The sequence below is a fragment of the Alexandromys fortis genome, unplaced genomic scaffold (genome assembly GCF_014885135.2).
Source record: "Alexandromys fortis isolate MF-2015 unplaced genomic scaffold, M_Fortis_MF-2015_v1.1 scaffold_258, whole genome shotgun sequence".
In the NCBI taxonomy this organism is placed as follows: domain Eukaryota; kingdom Metazoa; phylum Chordata; class Mammalia; order Rodentia; family Cricetidae; genus Alexandromys; species Alexandromys fortis.
The window spans coordinates 306434-325505 of NW_026068132.1; the positions used below are offsets into that span (position 1 = coordinate 306434).

The following is a 19072-nucleotide window of genomic DNA, read 5'->3' on the forward strand; positions in this document are numbered from 1 at the left end:
TTTTAAAGATTTATTTATTATGTATGCAGTATTCTCAGTATTCTGTTTGCATGTGTGCCTGCAGGCCAGAAAAGGGCACCAGATCTCTTTACAGATGGTTGTGAGCCACGATGTGGTTGCTGGGAACTGAACTCAGGACCTTTGGAAGAGCAGGCAATGCTCTCAACCTCTGAGCCACCTCTTCAGCCCCTTGTTTTTTGTAAATCTTTTTTTTTCCCCCTGAGGCAGGGTTTCTCTGTATCTTTGGGGTCTGTCCCGAAACTAGCTTTTGTAGACCAGGCTGGCCTCGAACTCACAGAGATCCACCTGCCTCTGTCTCCTGAGTGCTGGGATTAAAGAAAGCCATGCACCACCACTGCCTGGCCTAAATTTATTTTTATTTAAAAACTAGGTTTCAGTGCTGGAGAGATGGCTCACTGGTTAAGAGCACTTGCTGCTTTTCCAGGGACCCTGGGGTTCAATTCCCTGCACCTACAGGGCAGTTCACAACTTTCCCAGTTACAGGGGATCTGATGCCCTCATGCAGACACACAGGTAAAACAGCAGAGCACATAAAATAATAAATCATTAAAAAAATTAATAATAATAACCAGGCAGTGGTGGTGCACACCTTTAATCCCAGCACTCAGGAGGCAGAGGCAGGAGGATCTCTGTGAGTTCGAGACCAGCCTGGTCTACAGAGCTAGTTCCAGGACAGGAACCAAAACCACAGAGAAACCGTCTCGAAAAACAACAAAAAAAAAACAACAAAAAAAAAAGTTTCATGTAGCTCAGGCTGATGGGGAAACTATCAACCAATCACATCTAGTTAGGGTGTGGCCCCCTGGAGCCCAGGTAGAAAAACCGGGAGATGCAGGTGGGTGCTCTCTCTTCGAGGTACCTATTGGATTTCGGAACTCCCATTCTTTTTTTTTTTTCGGAACTCCCATTCTTATAGTGTAAGTTTCCCCTCTTTAACCATCAAAGTGTTCCTGTTACCCTTGAGCTAGCCCAGTTACTTACTGAAACGACCTAATTCGCGACATCAGGCTGACTTCCAGTAGCTGGGAATGGCCTCTACCTCCCAAGAACTGGGATTAGAAGCCCACCACTACATTGGTTTTTATGTGCTGCTGGGGTTTGAACCTAGGGCTTTGTAAATGCTAGACATTCACTCCACCTCCTGACCTACACCCCAGCCAAAATAGTCTCATTTTAAAAGTACAGTCTGTTTGGGTCCATGCTCGGTGGTTCCCAGGCTCCAGAGACTTCAAGGCACAAGTCATTTGTTCCCCGGACTCTCCTCCAGTCTCACTGAGTCACAATTTCCCTGCACTTGACAAGGCTCCATCAGTTCCTAAGGACAGCCTCATCAATCAGAACACAAACTGCACCCTGCTGAGATGGGAGAAGAGCCTGCCTGCCTTCTAAACCAGAATATCTCATATCCCACCTCTGTCTGCTGCCACCCTGAGTCACAGAGCCCCTCAAAGAGGGGTGCGTGGAGTCAGCTTCCTGTGTGCTCAGCAGGGACTTTCCCACCTTCTCCCCTCCAGCCGCACATCCATCATCCACACACGGGGAGACCAGAACAGCATCACCAAGGCTTCTGCTTCGCCCACGTGTCCACTTTCTCGGGGCTCAAGCCTTCCTTTCCCAAGATCCCAGATTTGGCTGAGTGTGGTGGCGCACACCTTTGATCATAACACTTGGGAAGCTAAGGCAGGTGGATCTCTGTGAATTCTAGGCCTGCCTGGTCTACACAGGGAGTTCTAGGACAGCCAAGGCTGTTACACCAAGAAACCCGTCTCTCCAGGTGGGGGGTTATCATTCTACACTGTGTATGGCGTCCCCCTGCCCCCACCCCTCTGCAGCCCCGGCTGGAACATCCCCGTCTATCTTTCCACCTCATCAACTTTTCATCTGCACAAACTGAAGCAGGAAGCCTCTGCCTCCTCCTGCCTCCTCCTGCCTCGCTATTAGCTTCATGAGCGAGGACATTATGCATGCAGCAGACCCGACTCCGCACCGCTGTCTCCTGTAATTACAGTGCCTTCTCTCCCACCGTCCTGGCTCGTTTGCCTGTAAAGTGCTTGAAGGACGGACAAAAGATGCGACAGAGGCCGAGGTTGAAGAGTAGTGTAATTTTAGCATCCAAGAGAGTAAAACAAACAGCTAATGCATCCATCAGGAGCCCATCAACTGTGAACACACAATGTTTCAGAGCTTTACAAGAGGTACTGAAATAACTGTGGGCTTCACTATGGAACGAGTGCTATTATTTATTGTAACCAGTAGGAGCCCCCAAACAGGTGCAGACGGCCACATCCGCTTTCCTTCAGAGGAGAGGCTCATTATACTTGTCGTGTAAGTCAGCGACATTGTCACTGGAGACACGGATCCAGCCATCCTCCCGCACGTGGTAGAGGTTGACTGAACCTCCAGAGTAGGCATCTCTGTAGGTGGCTTGGTAGATGGCTCGGCGGGCTAGATCATAAGCATCCTCCACTTGTAGGTCATAGGAGTAGCCTCGATCCATGACCCCATAAGCATACACAGAGCCAGAACCCACTGAGAAGGCAGTTCCAGAGATCCGGTTCCCCTCACTGTCTACATAGTAGAGGCCTGGAAAAGGAGACGAGGTGAGTAGGGATAAAAGGAAAAAGACCATCATTTCCTTGCTATCTCATTCATCTTCCAAGGCGATTTCTCATCTTCTCAACAAAGATGTAGCTCTGCAGAATCTAGGCCTTGCATGTGCAGGTAGCCTTGGGTTTGATTTCTATCTACCAACACACTCACGCACGCAGGCACACCACCACCAAAATGGGATCTCAGCACACTTGGGCAGTGTAGGCAGGAGGACCAGGAGTTAAAGGTTAGCCATAATTATGAATTGAGTTTGAGGCTAGCCTGTGCTACAGAAAATCCTGTTTCAAACAAAACAAAATGGCTGGAAAGACTATTCTGTAGCTAAGAATACTTGTTGCTCTTGCTAGGACCCAGGTTCAGTTCTCAGCACCCACAGGGTGGCTCACAAGTGTCTGTAACTTCAGTTTCTAGGGACCCAATGCCCTCTTCTGGTCCCCTTAGGCACTGGAAGTGCAAATGGTGCACACACACACACATGCATATCCACACATGAAAACAGAGAAACTCACAAGTGGTACATATACACACATGCAAACACACACAGAGAAATTCATAAGTGGTGCACATACACACATGCATATACACACATGCAAACACTCACACACAGAGAAACTCACAAAGAAACAAAATAACTTTTTTTTTTTTTTTTGAGATAGGGTTTCTCTGTATAGCTCTGGAGCTTATCCTGGAACTAGCTCTTGTAGACCAGGCTGGCCTCGAACTCACAGAAATCTGCCTGCCTTTTCCTTCTGATTGCTGGGATTAAAGGCATATGCCAGCACCACCGATAATTTTTTTAAAAATTGGAGAAAGACAGAATCAAATTTCCTGTTGAGCTCCCCAGAGTGCAAGCACCACGCCAGCCATCTCTCCTCCATTATACAAACCATCCTGCCTGTTCTACGGGCAAGTCCAAAAGGCAAGAGTGCTGGACAGTCCAAACACAGGACCTTCAGGCATGGTGGAAGATAACACTTAAAACAGAACCCCAGGGCTGCAAGGGAGGGCTCCTTCTAGGCCAAAGACTAAATGAAACAGAGACGGCAACCATACAGCTGAGTGTTACCACCAACGCAGTGACAAGTGGCCGAATGTAACGACCACAACCCTTAAGTGGTACCGCCACCAAATACTGAGAAATAGTTTGGGAATTTGATATTAACTATAAACCAGTTCCACTAGCTTTCTATATTTCTGATTCGATCTCACCGAGTGGCCCAGGCGGTCCTGGTTCGATACAGCTTAGGCTGGTTTTAAACTCTTGACCCTCCTGCTTCAGCCTCCATAGGGCTAAGATCACAGCTGTGATCACTTGGCTTCTCTGCTGTTTAAGTTAGGGTCAGTGAGGTACTCAGCATGTGACTGCTGTTTACCGCCAGGCCCAAAGGCCTGGGTTTATTCCATAGAACAAGGGAGCCAACTCCCGTAAATTACCCTCTGAACTCCACATGTAGGTGCTGGGATGGGCGCTTTCTTGAACTCACATACACATAAGAAATAAATAATGTAACTTAAAATTTTTTGGTTTCTTTTTTTGTTTGTTTGTTTTTTTTGGTTTTTCGAGACAGGATCTCTCTGTGTAGCCCTGGCTGTCCAGGAACTTGCTCTGTAGACCAGGCTGGCCTCAAACTCACAGAGACCCATCTGCCTCTGCCAACTTAAAATTTTTCAAAATGGGGTTGGAGAAATGTTCTATGGGTAAGAACACTGGCTCCTCTTGCAGAGGTCCTGGTTTGGTTCCCAGCACCCTATGGTGGCTCACAACTGTCTGTAACTCTATTCCAGGGGACCCAACACCCTCTTCTAGTCTCTTTGAACACTAGACATGCACTGTGGTGCACAGACATATAAGCAGATAAAACATCATGCACATAAAATAAAACAATGTAAAAAGCTTAATATAAAACATATAAGAGTATATTAATATATATATGTACTCATGAGAAATTTTGAAATTATGTGTGCAGAGCCGGGCGATGGTGGCGCACGCCTTTAATCCCAGCACTCGGGAGGCAGAGGCAGGCGGATCTCTGTGAGTTCAAGACCAGCCTGGTCTACAGAGCTAGTTCCAGGACAGGCTCCAAAGCCACAGAGAAACCCTGTCTCGGAAAAAAAAAAAAAAAAAAACCCAATTTAAAAAAAAAAAAATTATGTGTGCAGCTCACTTTTTTGTCCTGTTAGAAAACGCGAGCTTGCCAGGTGGTGCACACCTTTAATCCCAACACTCGGCAAGCAGAGACAGGTGGATTTCTGAGTTTGAGGCCAGCCTGGTCTACAGAGTGAGCCTGAACAGCTAGGGCTACACAGAAAAATCCTTTCCCAACTGCCCCCCCCCCCGGCAACCCCCCCAAAAAACTGCCTAGAGTTTATCCATTCAGTCAACTGAATTCTCAAATATAGCTGTTTTCTAGTCCTCACTGTTTATTGTATGGGGAAGGAGGAAAATGTGCCCGTCGCTGTACTTATTGCTTTATATACACTACACTCAACCACTGTGACAGCTCAGTCAACCAGCTGAGAGATGAAGAAACAGGCTAAGAGTAAAGGTAACCTGAGGTCAGCTGACTGAGACAATGAATGACTCAGCAAGTCTAACTCCATGCCCTTTCCTATACAGCACAATGCCTACCTTACCTTGGAGAGGGAAGGAAAAGCTAAGAACCCAGTTAACACACAATCCTCAGCATCCACTAAAAGCCCTTAATTCACCTACCCATTTAGCCCCGTCCCACCGTAGGGTCCACGCCAATGAGCGAGCACATAGCTCCAACAACTCACCGGGGCCTCTCTTGTCCCAGCCACAGATCATGGTGCCCATGGACAGCCCCATGCCCTTGTACTGATACACCATGTTGGCAAGAAGCTTGGAGGCCGCGGCGACAGAGATGCGTTCCTTATTGCGAAGCTCATAGATTCGACATTGCCGAGCCAACAACCGCTCCCAGAAGCTGCAGTCAGCTGCACCCCCAGCCATGGTGCCCAGAAGGTAGGGGTTGATCTCGATCACTTTCTTCACGGTCTGGGAGGCAATGTAAGCACCTGCTGTGGCCCGGGAATCTGCTGCAACAATGACTCCGTGGCGAAACTGATTCAAGTCAGAGAAAACACAAAAGAGGCCACATAAGACCACTGATACTTCCAATACTTCTTTTTGTATTAATGTAAAACCAGAATATCTTTCTGTATCTTTTTGGATTGTGTAATCGAGTCCACATATTAAATGTCATTTGGGTTTAACAGCAATCTCTGATTTGAGAATAACCAGATTACTCACTTCACATATGAAGAAGAAAGATTCCCCTAAGAGCACTCGGAGTTAGCTCAGCGGTTAAGAGCACTGTCTAGTCTGTTCTTCAGGGTCAAGTTCAGTTCCCAGCATACACGTACACCTTAGTGAGTGTGCACAAGCCTTATTTACTTTTTATTCCAATGAATCCGATGCCCTCTCTCCCCTCTGCGAGCACTACACACGTAGTGAATACACATAAAGGCAAAACACACAGAAATAAGAATGAATCGGGCTGGAGATAGCGCAGTGGTTAAGAGCACTGTCTGTTCTTCCAGAGGACTTGGGTTCAATCCCAAGCACCACATGGCGTCTCACAACTGTCTGTAACTATAGTTCCAGAGGACTTGGCACCTTCACGCAGACGTACATGTAGGCAAAATCTAATGCATATGAAATAAAATATATTATTTAAAATATAAATAAATCTTTAAAGACTCGCCGAAGAGCCACAACTAGTTATTTAAAGGTGGCACAGGGACCTTAATTGTTTGGCATCCATTACAGTAGTGTTCGGACTTCATCAAGCTCTGGGGAGGGAACCCCCGTTTGTAAAACCTTTGGTGAACCACTACAACAGTTTTCCCTCTGCCGCCACGGTTCGCTGTTACCGCCGCTTCCCTTCTTGAACAGGGCAAACGGGGACCCCTAGGAGCCATGACCCAGACAGTCCCGGTCTCCTTCCCTCACCGCCCCCGCTCCCACCTCCCCTTTTTCAAGATCATCAGAGAGCGAAACCGCTAAGGGTCGGGGTGAGAGGACCGAACCTCCGCCCGCCTCGGTTCCGGCTGGGATGCCCGAGAGGCGAGAGCCGCAGGGCGGCTGGCTGAGCACCTTGAAGGCCAGGGTGGTGGTTCCATGAAGCATTTCGATCCTCGGCTCCTCGGGGACACCCCAGCCGGGCGCGGCCAGGCTCAGCCCATCAGCGGGACTCCCCGGACCCAGGTCCAGCAGATCTGCGCGACCTCCGAGTCCAAAAAACCCATGCTGGTTCACCGGCAAAGGCCTCTGTAACACGCTAGCAAGCGCCATCTCTAGTGAGGGCAAAAGGAACTAACGCTGAGACCGCCTCCGAAGAACGGACGGGCAGCGCCGCCCCGTCACAGCTTCACGTCCCAGGAAGTCTATAGGGAGGGGGCCATTTTTACTCCGGGCAACCACGCCTCCACGTGCCTGCGCCGGGCTGATTTCACCCAGGAAGGGCGGAAACGAACGCTAAAAGGATGCGACTACCGTTTTTTACTTTGGTCATCGAAGTAGTACCCACAGAGTAACTTCAGATTCCTAGAGAGTGGTTGCTACGTTCTCGTTGAGTGAGGGCCATCTTTGAGAAGGGCGTGACTGCTTGAGAATACAACTTGGGTTCTGGCGTTTGGTCGCCGCCCAGACCTAGGTTCTGGTTACCCGCTGCATCTGTTTCTAAAAACCCTGTTGACAAGGGGTTGCCATTTTTTTTAAGGTCACCCTTCCCAATTCTGGTTAAAATAATTGTTTTCAGGCCATTTTCTTATGGTATTAATTCAGCCGCATTAGTTTGTGGTAAAAACAAACAATAAAAGACACCTCCTCGGTGACACAAACCTTTAATCCCAGCACTCCGGTGGCAGAGGCAGCCTGGTCTATGAAGTGAGTTCCAGGACAGCCAGGGCTACCCAGAGAAACAAACAGCAACAGCACTGCTTCTTTTTAAATAACATTCATACCACAGCTGTTTTTGTGTTTTTGAAATGGTCATATTCTATATCCTGAAACTCACTTAATGTGGCCCAGTCTACCCTCCAACTCTACAGGTTCTCCTGCCTTGTCTCAGAATTATGGGATTGCAAACCTGAGCCACCACACCAGGGTCGCTATTCCTTCAAAGACTTTTGTTTTATTTTTATTTATTTATTTTTTTTGGGGGGACGGTGTCTCACTATATAGCGATGGCCTGGGCTGGAACTTGCTATGTAGACTAGGCTAGCCTCGAAATCATGGTGTTCCTCCTGCCTCCAAAGTGCTGGGATTAAAGGCACTCACCTCACCCTGCTGAAAGTAACCAGTTTCTAAGATTCTCTTCCACCTTCTAGTGAGAATTTTTAGTAATAGATTGCCTGTAAGGCAAATAAAATAAAGGTTGAAAAACAAACCATTTGGTTACTTGAAAAAGGATAGGCTCAGTTTAGTGCCTACTTTATTTGTTTTTTATTTTTTCAAGACAGGGTTTCTCTGTGTGACTCTGGCTATCCTGGAACTCCCTATGTAGACCAGGCTAGCCTTGAACTCTGACACCCAGTTGTTGGGATTAAAGGCACGTGCCACAATGCCTTTCTTCGCACCTGACATTAAATCAGTAGTAATTGACATGTGAGACTCTGAAGGAGAGTTGAGGGTCCATAAAGATGCAGCCGGAGATCCGACTGCAGCCCGCCAAGATTGGCTTCATCAGGAACAGGCGATGTTTCCCGGCCTCTTCTTCCCCCACCCACCCTTACCGCTCAACACTTTTGGGAATGATAACAAGTCAGGAAGTAGGAACGTGTACGAAATGTTGCTTCCTGCTTTGTGGGTCTGTGAAGTCAGCGTCTAGCCTTGCTTGTTGGATCCAGCTATCAGTATCTAAATGCAGTGTTCCTTCGTTGCCCAGCTCGGGCCGTCCTCTCTCACAGCTTTTACATGTGCAGTGTTTTCTGTGCTGAAACCTGGCAACCTTTTCTGAATCCTACAGCCAGAGGTAGAACATTTTTATCCGTCTCACACTTAGGTAGTGGAGGAAATGCAGGGTAGGGCTTGTGAGAGGACACAGTGAGAGAGCTGGAACTGACTTCGGTTTGGAGCCCCAGCACTAAGCTAAAAAGCTGGGTGTGGGCATGAGCACCCAGAGCCCCAGTGCTGGGCAACAGAGACAAGTAGATCCCAGATGCTTGCTGGTCAGCTAGACGGGGAGAAAACCAGCATTTTAGATTTGTTGAGAGACCCTGTCTCAAAGGAATACGGTACAGAGATAGAGCAGGACATGGGAATCTGTTCCACGTGGACCCCCACCTGCACACACCTGCATGTTGTTTTTTCTCCGGCACCGAAGCTGCTGTTTCAGCCAGAGACTGCAGCTCTGCCGTTCCTGACCAGCTTCTCAGACAGCCACCTGGCAGGACTTTTACATCCCACCGGATCCTCCTGCTGATGCTACCAAAGGTAGTGTTTTGTTCTGTTCTGTTCTGTTTTTTGTTTTTTTGAGGCAGGGTTTCTCTGTGGTTTTGGAGCCTGTCCTGGAACTAGCTCTTGTAGACCAGGCTGGTCTCGAACTCACAGAGATCCACCTGCCTCTGTCTCCTGAGTGCTGGGATTAAAGGCGTGCGCCACCACCGCCTGACAAATGTACTTTTTACTAAATCTCTGTCAGTCTGTTTATCAATAAGACTCGGGAGTCAGAGACTGGGGTGAAAACCTGCCAACTCAGAGAGGTTGAGGAGCAACTAGCTGACCTTCGCTCTTCTCTGGTGTCTCAGAAAGAGGGCATCCTTCCACTCCACCACACTAAAAAAGACTACCATGCTTAAAGTCCCTCCCTACTACTTCCTGTGTATCTCTACCCGTCTTCCGGATACCCTCAGACTCTCTATGATTACTTTCTATCAACTAGTTACTGGCTCTGCCTCCTGACACAAAGCTGATTTTATATAAATACCACAAATGCAAACTCAGGGTTCACAGTGTGGTTGAATATCCCGCAACACGCGCACAGCCTCCACACACCCCTGCCACACACACACAGGGAAAAAGAGAATGCAAGGTTCCTGTTGCGTGTGTGTTCTTGGCAATCACTTCTGTAATGTATCCAGTCCTCTGACTGCTTTGAATGGTTTGTCCTTTTTTCCTCCCTTCCCTTCCTTTCTGCTTTCTTTCTTTCTTTCTTTCTTTCTTTCTTTCTTTCTTTCTTTCTTTCTTTCTTTCTTTCTTTCTTTTTGATTTTTCAAGACAGGCTTTCTCTGTGCAACAGCCCTGGAACACTCTCTCTCTCTCTCTCTCTCTCTCTCTCTCTCTCTCTCTCTCTCTCTCTCTCTCTCTCTCTCTCTCTCTCTCTCTCGCCCAGGCTGACCTTGAACTCTCAGAGATCCGCCTGCCTCTGCCCTGCCTCCCGAGTGTTGGGATTAAAAGCACGGGCCACAACCACTGCCCAGCTCTTTTTCTTTTTTAAAGTTTAAACTGGGTGTAGTGCTTTAAATCTTTAATCCCCAAACTTGGAAAGCAGAGACAGGTGGAACTCTGTGAATTCAAGGCCAGCCTGGTCTAACTAGAAAATTTGAGTCCAGCTACAGTTACATAATAAGACCCAGGCTCCAAAACAAACAAAAAATTTCAATTCCATATTATTTTATTTCTCTCTCACCCCACCTCTCTTCCCGTGTGTGTGGGGGGGGGGGGCTGGAGGTCAGAGGACAGTTTGCAGGGGGCATTTCTGACCATCTACCATGTGGGTTCTGAGAATCAAGCTCGTTTTCAGGCTTGGTGTCCGGATCCCCCACCTGCTAAGCCATCTTGCCAGCTCACCTTCAGTGTCTTAGTCCCTAGGTCCTGAAATGCTCTCCTGAACTAGTTTCCTGGTCCTAAAGGTTGTTACTCTCTAACTAATTAGCTGGAGACTCAGTCTTGTTGTCCTACAAAGACGCCAACAAGTGTTCTAGTTCAGAGGTGTTGAGGTCAGTATAGATACAGGTCTGCTGGAACAAGTGATGCAAATGGTTTTGATAAGGAGATCTGGGGTCCACTTGGGTTCCATTGCTCCTCAAAATCAGAGCCTTACCAGTATGTTTGCATGTTGCATGCCATTTCCTGGAGAGATATGAACAAATGTCTGTCTATCACTCCACATGGAGCACCATGGACAGACCAAAGAACTAGTCACCCAGGTCTAGCATGGTGACCCAATGAGCTCACATGTGGTTACTTAGAGGTGCCTGACTAAGTGGTTATTTATAGGAACCTGGGCAACTAATAGAAGCTATACTACCAAATAATAGTCTCTTTCCCCAACAGCTGTTAACTGGGGGCTGGAGGCATGGCTCAGCAACTAAGTGCACTGGCTGCTTTTACAGAGGATCTGGGTTCAATTCCCGGCATCTACATGGTGATTCAGAACCATCTGTAACTCCAGTTCCAGGAGAGACATTGCCTTCATCTGACCTTCATGGATACCAAGCATGCATGTGGTATACATACTAAATGCAGGCAAAATGCTCATACATAAAACAAAATGAGTAAATTAGTTTAAAAAAACACATACACAACTGTGAACTGCTTACTGTCCTTTTGGGAGGGTCAGAGCCTGGTGTGTGCCTCCTCCCTGTGGTCTCTCCAACACTGTTTCCCTTTCTCAAAGGGAAGTTAGTGGGCTCAGTCTTGGGAGGATGTCATATGAACAATCACATCTACTCTCATTCAAGAAGGCAATAGTTGTGTCCTGTCCAGAGGACAGAGTTTCACACCAACACTTAAGAAGTAGAGGCGGGAGGATAGTGAGTTTGAAGCAAACGTGGGCTACGAGGGAGTTGAAGGCAAGCTTTATCTACAGAACAAGATCCTGCCTCAAAACCAAAACAGTATCCCAGCACAGGTGAGGCAGAGGCAGGGAGATCTTTGTGAGTTCAAGGCCACCTGGTCCACGTAGTGAGACCCCGTCTCAAAAACAAAACAAAACAAAACAGAAAAACCCTGGGTAGTGGTGGTGCACACCTTTATTCCCAGCCTTTGGGAGGTTGAGGCAAGTGGGTCTCAATGAGTTCAAGGCCAGCCTGGTTTACAAAGCGAGTTCCAGGACAGGCTCCAAAGCTACACAGAGAAACCATCTCAAAAAAATGGGGGGGTGGGGGAGGGAGCTGGAGAGATGGCTCAGAGGTTAAGAGCACTGACTATTCTTACAGAGGAACAGAGTTTAATTCCCAGCAACTATGTGGTGGCTCACAACCATCTCTAACAAGATTTAGTGCCCTCTTCTGATATGTGGGCATACATGCCAGAACAGAGTACACAATAAATAAGTAAATAACTATACAAACAAACACACAAACAAATAAAAAACAAAACAAAACCCACAGAAAACAACACTCCCCAAAACAGCAGCAATAATGAGAAATACTGGGTGTGATGGCACACACTTGGAAGGAGAGTTCAAAATGAATCTAAATTAGCTAACTACATGGTGAGTTTCGTGATAGCTCAAACTAAACAGAGGCACCTTGGCTCCAAACTAAAAATCAAACAACCAAATAAAACAAAACACTGAAATCAAACCCCCCTCTTCAAGCCACAACTTTACATTTTTAAGCTCATGCTGGGGAAGGATTTCAGAAGGCATGGCACTTAAACCAGACATTGAGGGATAGGATTTAAATCCTGGAGACAGGGGGAGCAGAAATAGAAAATGTGCTAGGAATGGAAAGAAAAGAGATTGTGGGATGGATTTGGACTGGCCGATAGTGGACTGTGGTGGAATATACTGTAACTAGGCAAAGACGGGTTACGTTTGTTTATATTGCATTTGTTCAGTGATGTAAAGATGTGTGGCTTTGCTTGGTTTAATCAGAAGCTGAACAATCAATAACTAGGCAGTAGAGGAATAGGCAGGGCAGCTGGGCAGAGAGAATAAATAGGAGGAGGGGAGAATGAGGGAGAAAAAGGAGGCGATGCTTGGGGCCAGCCAGGCAGTTACCAGCCAGTAAGACATGGAAAAAGCAGTATGAGCAAGATATACAGAATGAAAGTAAGGTAAAAAGCCTCAAGACAAGATGTAGAAGATGGACAGGTTAAAATAAGTTATAAGAGCTAATGGGACAAGCATAAGCTGAGGCTGAGCATTCATAACTATAATAAATCTCGGTGTCGTGATTTGGAAGCTGATTAGCAGTCCAAGAAAGCCTGCTACCTTTGGCACCCAATGTGAAGCCCCAAAATGTTATTTTCCCTTTATCACAGTGGCTGTCCTTTAAACTACTAGCCACTGGCTACTAAGGCCTTAGCCTGGGTGGATTCCATTCCCCCAGACGGTGGCTCTGTTTCTGCCGATAAAGGTAGCTTTAACTAAATCTCTATCGTTCTAATAAAACTTGAAATTCAAAGGCTAGGGTGAAAACCTGCAAGCTCAGAGAGTTAGAGTAGCAACTGTCTAGTTTTCTCTCTTTGCTGGCTTCCTCTTCCTTCTTTCACACCACCCCAACTAAAAACTCATGCTACTGCCAGGCGGAGGTGGCACACACCTTTAAACCCTGCACTCGGGAGGCAGAGGCAGGCAGGTCTCTGAGTCTGAGGCCACCCTGGGCTACCGGGTGAATTTCAGGACAGCCAGGGCTGTAACACAGAGAAACCCTGTCTCCAAGAGTCAAACCCAAACCAACAAAAGCCACACTACACTTCTCCCTTCTACTTCCTGTCAGCTAGTTGCCAATTCTGCCTCTCTGAGCCAAGGTTAGTTTTATTTAATGCAAATGGAACGAATCTTTACATAGTTAAGTAAATGCATGGTAAACAAATGTAACACATCTTTGCCTAGTTAAACAAATATTCCACAACAGTGGACTTATTTTTTAATTTTATTTTTTTATTTTTATTTATTTTTTTGAGACAGAGTCTCTCTATGTAGACCTGGCTTTCCTTGTACTCACAGAGATCTGCATGCCTCTGGAGTGTCCACTTAGGAGACCATCAGCTGTCCTGGCCTGACGCGATGATGGCATGAGGTAGGAGGATTTCACTCCATTCTTACAGAGAACTGTAAACAGAGACTGCCACCCAGACCCAAATAATCACAAAGAACTTATATCAATTACAGCACTGTTTGGCCGATGGCTCAGGCATATTTCTAGCTAGCTCTTACATCTTAAATTAACCCATTTCTATTAATCTATGTATTGCCACGAGGCTGTGGCTTACCAGTAATGTTCTGGCATCTTTCTCTTTTGGTGGCTACAGGGCATCTCCCTGACTCTGCCTACTCTATTTCTATCTCTGTTCGGATTTCCTGCCTACCTTTACTCTGCCAAGCCATTGGCTGAAACAACTTTATTCATCAGCCAATAAAAGCAACATGTATACAGAAGGACATCCCATATCAGAGAGTCTGAAACTCTGTAGTATTTTTTTAATTTTTATTTCGTGCATGCTAATGTTTTGCCTGCTGTGTGAAGGTATCAGATCCCCTGAAACTGGAACTACAGGCAGTCATGAGCTGCCATGTGGGTGCTGGGAATTGAACCCAGGTCCTCTGGAAGAGCAGTCAGTGTTTAACCACTAAGCCATCTCTCCAGCTCCCTATAGTATTTATTTTAAAAGTTATTTGTTTGTTTGCTTGTTTATCTGAGGTAGAGTCTTTTGGCTGGCCTGGAACTCATAAGCCTCCCATCTTAGCCTGGAATGCTGGAATTGATAACAGGGACGTATCATTACATATGGATGCCTTCAGATTATTATTTTATCATTTTTGTGATGCCAGGTTTGGGCATACAAGGCAAATACTGCACTTATAAGCTCCATGGATACCTAGGAAGGCCATCTTTTGAAAAATGAACAAATTATTTAGCGTATGTCGGTGTGTATAAAGTGTATGTGAGTGAGTGTGAGGTCAGAGGACAACTCTAGAGCCAGTTCTCACCTTCCACCTTGGTCCTCCAGGTGGGCTGGTTCTCCTGTCTCTGCTTCTCTTCTCGCCATAGAGATGATGATTAGAGATGCGTGTCACTGCATCTGCAAGACAAGGTTTCTCTGTGTAGCTCTGACTGTCCTGGAACTCACTTTGAAGGCCAGGTTGGCCTTGAGCTGAGAGATCCGCCTGCCTCTGCCTCCTGAGGGTTGGCATCTGGCTTTTTAATGTGGGTTCTGAGGCTCAAACTCTGGTTGCCAGGCTTGCTAAGCAAGTGCTTTTATCTACCTACTAGTGACCGTCCCAACCTAGGAATGCCATCTTTGTGTGCAGACAGAAGGACCCCTTTGTCCCCAAAGCAGAAGAGAAACTTTCATGTTCTGGCACTCTTACCCCTCAGTATCCTGCTTTTCGGGGAGGTATTGAAGTCTTCTCCTTTTCCCTCTAACAGAAACTCCCGTCTTTTCTGTGTTCATCACAGTCCATGTTACACCTCCATCTTTTTTTTTTTTTGTTTTTGTTTTTCGAGACAGGGTTTCTCTGTAGCTTTGGAGCCTGTCCTGGAACTAGCTCTTGTAGACCAGGCTGGCCTCAACTCCCAGAGATCCGCCTGCCTCTGCCTCCTGAGTGCTGGGATTAAAGGCGTGCGCCACCACCGCCCGGCTTGTTACACCTCCAACTTGCCATGAGTTGGAAGTCTTTGCTTGCCTAATGTCCCACAGCAAAGCCAAGGAGGACGCAGCCCTGCTCCTTTCTCTTGCATCCTCTCTTCTCTGCAGTTACCCTAATCCCCACCCCTACCCTTGCTGGGCAGATAGAGGTTGACAGACAGGAGACTCTTAGGTGACTGATAGGTGGCGTCTCCCCAGCGCCAGAACCTCTGCTGGAGCATTCTCTCTCCTCTTGGCAGTTCTCTGATGTGGGTGGAGATGCTTTACCAACGAATCCAGAAGCCTGACTTGAGATGGGGGCAATGAAGCCTCAGCTCACAAAGTCTCACTTACCAGTTCTGGCTGTGGTCCAGCTTCTCAACGGCGTCCTTCTCCCCTTCTGACCTTCTTCCCCTTCTGACCCAGGCCTCAAATGCTGCCCGACTCCTTCCAACTTACACTCAGCCTCAGAGATGGCTCTGCAGGATGTCTGCAAGTGGCAGGTCCCTGATACCCAGGGGCTATCCCCCCATTTGCCTGAGGCTGGTGGCTGGGCTGTGCCTCAGGGCTGTGACCCTCAAACCTTCCTGCAGATCTATGGCCCCAGACTGGCTCATGGCACCACCACCCTGGCTTTTCGATTCCGTCACGGTGTCATCGCTGCAGCTGACACTCGTTCCTCCTGTGGCAGCTATGTGGCATGTCCGGCCTCACGAAAGGTCATCCCTGTGCACCGGCACCTTCTGGGTACCACCTCTGGGACCTCTGCTGATTGTGTCACATGGTATCGGGTGTTACAGCGGGAGCTGCGACTTCGGGAACTGAGGGAAGGTCAGCTGCCCAGTGTGGCGGGCACAGCCAAACTCTTGTCAACTATGATGTCCCGCTACCGGGGTCTGGATCTGTGTGTGGCCACAGCCCTGTGTGGCTGGGACCACTCTGGCCCTGCCCTCTTCTATGTCTACAGCGATGGCACTTGTTTGCAGGGAGACATCTTCTCTGTGGGCTCTGGATCTCCGTATGCCTATGGTGTGCTTGACCGTAGCTACCACTATGACATGACCATTCAGGAAGCCTATACTCTGGCCCGCTGTGCTGTGGCCCATGCCACCCACCGTGATGCTTATTCAGGGGGCTCCGTGGACCTTTTCCATGTTCAAGAGTCTGGATGGGAGTATGTGTCCCGCAGTGATGCCTACGTGCTATACATGGAGCTGCAGAAAGCCCCAGGCTTGGAGCAGGAGCGGGAGCCGGAGCGGAAGCAGGAGCGGGAGCCGGAGCAGGAGCAGGAGCAGGAGGCGGAAGTCAGTCAAGTCTGCCCTGGACCCGCCACTCCACAAGATGCTGCAGGAGGTGGAGAACTCTTTGTGGAGCCAGAGGAGGTGACAGCAGAAGACGACAGGATAAGAGTGAAGACTGAAATGATTTGAGAAATGACGGCACCTGGGGACCCAGACAAGGCGGGGAGGTCGCGGAATGAGGCTGCCTTAGTGGGGCTGGTTCTGAAGCAGCCTCATGGCATCTGGCTCTGGCTTTTCCGGGTTGCCTGCTCTTTTTGTTTAAGTCCCTATCCTTTCTGCCTCCCGGAGCTATTGATGTCTCTGCCCAATCTGTCCTGGGGATGCCCAGATGGATGGCATCGCCTCTTCTGCCTCTAAACTGACTCCGCCAATTCTTGTTGCATGTCTACGGCACACCAACTGCCCTGCTATGTGCTAGACCCTTTCTTGCTGTCCTGTCCCAATCTCTATTCTCCTTTTGGTCCTTATTTGTCTGAGTGTTTATCTCTCTCTCCTGGTCACTTCTCAACTTGGTCAGGCAGGCCAGCCAGGAGAGAGCAGCCTCCTCAGAAAGATTTAGAAACCCCAGGGCTGCAGGGCCTAGTTTAGTTATAGTGGCCATGGGCTTGTCTCTGCCACCCCCCTGCTGGGACTATCATGACTGTTGTGATTCCTCCTAGACTAGGTGGCGTTCTCATGACAGTCTTTGGAAGCATCATCCTTTATGGAAGCTGGATCGGGTTTAGGGAGTTATCGGACTCCCCAGGTTATAGTAGGTGACAACATTGCAGATCTTAGACATGCACAAGCCTTCGTGGGTTCTCTGTGCACATTTCCCTCGGTCCTGCCTCCCACCCCCTCCCTTTTTTTTTTCTGCTTTCCTTGCAAGCTTCTGGGGACTAGGCCAAGCCCCTGCTTATTGGCTGGAGATGAATGAACTCCAAGGAGCCAATGAGCTAGGAAGGCGAGCGCAGAGAAACTGCCTATTCCCAGGCTTATCTTGCTGTGCCGGCCAGGGCCTGAGTCCTGCCCTATAGACCAGCCCTGCTCTCTACCCCCACAGACTTCTCCCTGTTTCTTTACTCCAGCCTCTCCTGGTTGCTCCCTTCAGAGGATTAAGACCAGAGTGGGGACGCTATGCTGGCGGCGGTGCCAGCTAGCCCGTCTCCTGGCCCTCCTGGCCCGCTCTGGCTTTCCGGAGGGCCCAGACTTGGAGATCCAGGCTTTCAGCTCCAGGAGCCAGCGCCCTCTCCCCAGAATGGTCAGGAGGTGGGATCTGAAGGAATCACCTTTTCTCTTTTCTCTCCTGAAGCCTCCAGTCCTAAGACTGACAGCTGTTTTTTCCTCTTCCTTGACCATCTGCACTTCAGAATTCATTGACATTAGACTTACAGACTCTGAACTGAATTTTCCAAGCTCTGGAGATTTGGAAGTAAAGTCGGGAACTCCCAGAAAGAACAGAGGATTATGGAGAGTTCCCAGTGCGTAGAGACTAGCTTGCTAGTCAGGGTAGAAATCTAGCTGTTGGCCACCACAGCAGCCTTTATCTCCTACAAACTGCCCAGCCTTGGGGAGGTGTGGGGCTCCAGGGGTGAGAACTGAAGGTCAGGGACACTTGGGACCTCCTATTCCTGGAGGGGCAACTTCTGCACGGGCAAGAGTGGGTTGAGTGGGCCTTACATCTGGCTATGGGTTTGAGATTCAGCATGGGGATCTGCACTTGAGCATGCCGGGTCAGCATGTGTGGTGACTCGGTAAGAGAAAGGAGCCATACTTGAATGAGAGCAGCCTCTGCAGCCTATGTGGCACAGTGCCAACCTTCCCCCCCATCCCCTGCTCCCGGCTTTGTACGTCTTGCACAGTAGAAAGCTACAGAAAAGAGGAGCTTGGGGCCGGGCTATGCATCATCCCATAGCTACTCCTTACTCCCCCGATCTGTTCTGAGGCCTTCAGACAGTGAGCAAAGGGAGGCACAGAGGGGTGGTGTGGGACCTATGATGGATATCTGAGCCCAGCCAGAGGCTGCTGTGAAGAGTGTGTGTGTGTGTCTGTGTGTGTGTGCAACCCAATCCCCTGAGATGCTCTGTACCTCTCTTCCCAGGAGGCTAGAACCCTGAAAGAATAAGGCTTGCTTTTTGATTTTTTTTTTGAGTTAGGATGGCTTTCTTTCTTCCTTCCTTCCTTCCTTCCTTTTTTTTTTTTTTTTGTATCCTTGGCTGTCCTGGAACTCACTTTGTAGATCAGGCTGGCCTCGAACTCACAGAGATCCACCTGCCTCTGCCTCTTCAAATCTGAGCTATTCCCAGTCCCATGTTCCTTTAATTTTTTAATGCATTGTTAGAGTGCCCTGGTAGGGTTGGTAAAACTGGGCAGGCATAGCTCATGTCCCTTCTGAATGTGCCCTTTTCTACCTGAGACTGCCCCATGAGTCATTTCTTTCATTGTTCCAATACATTTTTATTTAATTTTTTATTTTTAGAGACAGGGTTTCTCTGTAGCTTTGTAGCCTGTCCTGGAGCTAGCTCCTATAGACCATGCTGGCCTTGAACTCACAGAGATCCTCCTGCCTCTGCCTCCCAAATGCTGGGATTAAAGGTGTGCGCCACCACCGCCT

The 19072-nt window shown here is 48.3% G+C and overlaps 2 protein-coding genes across 2 annotated transcripts; one reads left to right on the forward strand and one right to left on the reverse strand.

Annotated features, from left to right (window-relative positions):
* Positions 1 to 2103: 2103 nt before the first annotated feature.
* Positions 2104 to 6978, reverse strand: Psmb5 (proteasome 20S subunit beta 5). The gene is made up of 3 exons (XM_050126233.1): positions 6752 to 6978; positions 5410 to 5716; positions 2104 to 2604 (listed from the first exon to the last, which is right to left on the reverse strand). The coding sequence occupies exons 1-3, from the start codon at positions 6947 to 6949 to the stop codon at positions 2318 to 2320; spliced, it is 792 nt and encodes a 263-aa protein (XP_049982190.1). The 5' UTR covers positions 6950 to 6978; the 3' UTR covers positions 2104 to 2317.
* Positions 6979 to 15651: 8673 nt separating this feature from the next.
* On the forward strand, positions 15652 to 16608 carry Psmb11 (proteasome subunit beta 11). Its single transcript, XM_050126230.1, has one exon. It carries the CDS (start codon positions 15652 to 15654, stop codon positions 16606 to 16608), a length of 957 nt encoding a protein of 318 aa, XP_049982187.1.
* The last annotated feature ends 2464 nt before the right edge of the window (positions 16609 to 19072 follow it).

Coding starts and splice junctions, on each gene's coding strand:
- Psmb5 (XM_050126233.1), bottom strand. CDS start 6,949: ATGGCGCTTGCTAGCGTGTTACAGAGGCCTTTGCCGGTGAACCAGCAT. Junction 5,717..6,751: donor CCACCACCCTGGCCTTCAAG/GTGCTCAGCCAG, acceptor GACTTGAATCAG/TTTCGCCACGGAGTCATTGT. Junction 2,605..5,409: donor CTGGGACAAGAGAGGCCCCG/GTGAGTTGTTGG, acceptor CTCCTTTTCCAG/GCCTCTACTATGTAGACAGT.
- Psmb11 (XM_050126230.1), top strand. CDS start 15,652: ATGGCTCTGCAGGATGTCTGCAAGTGGCAGGTCCCTGATACCCAGGGG.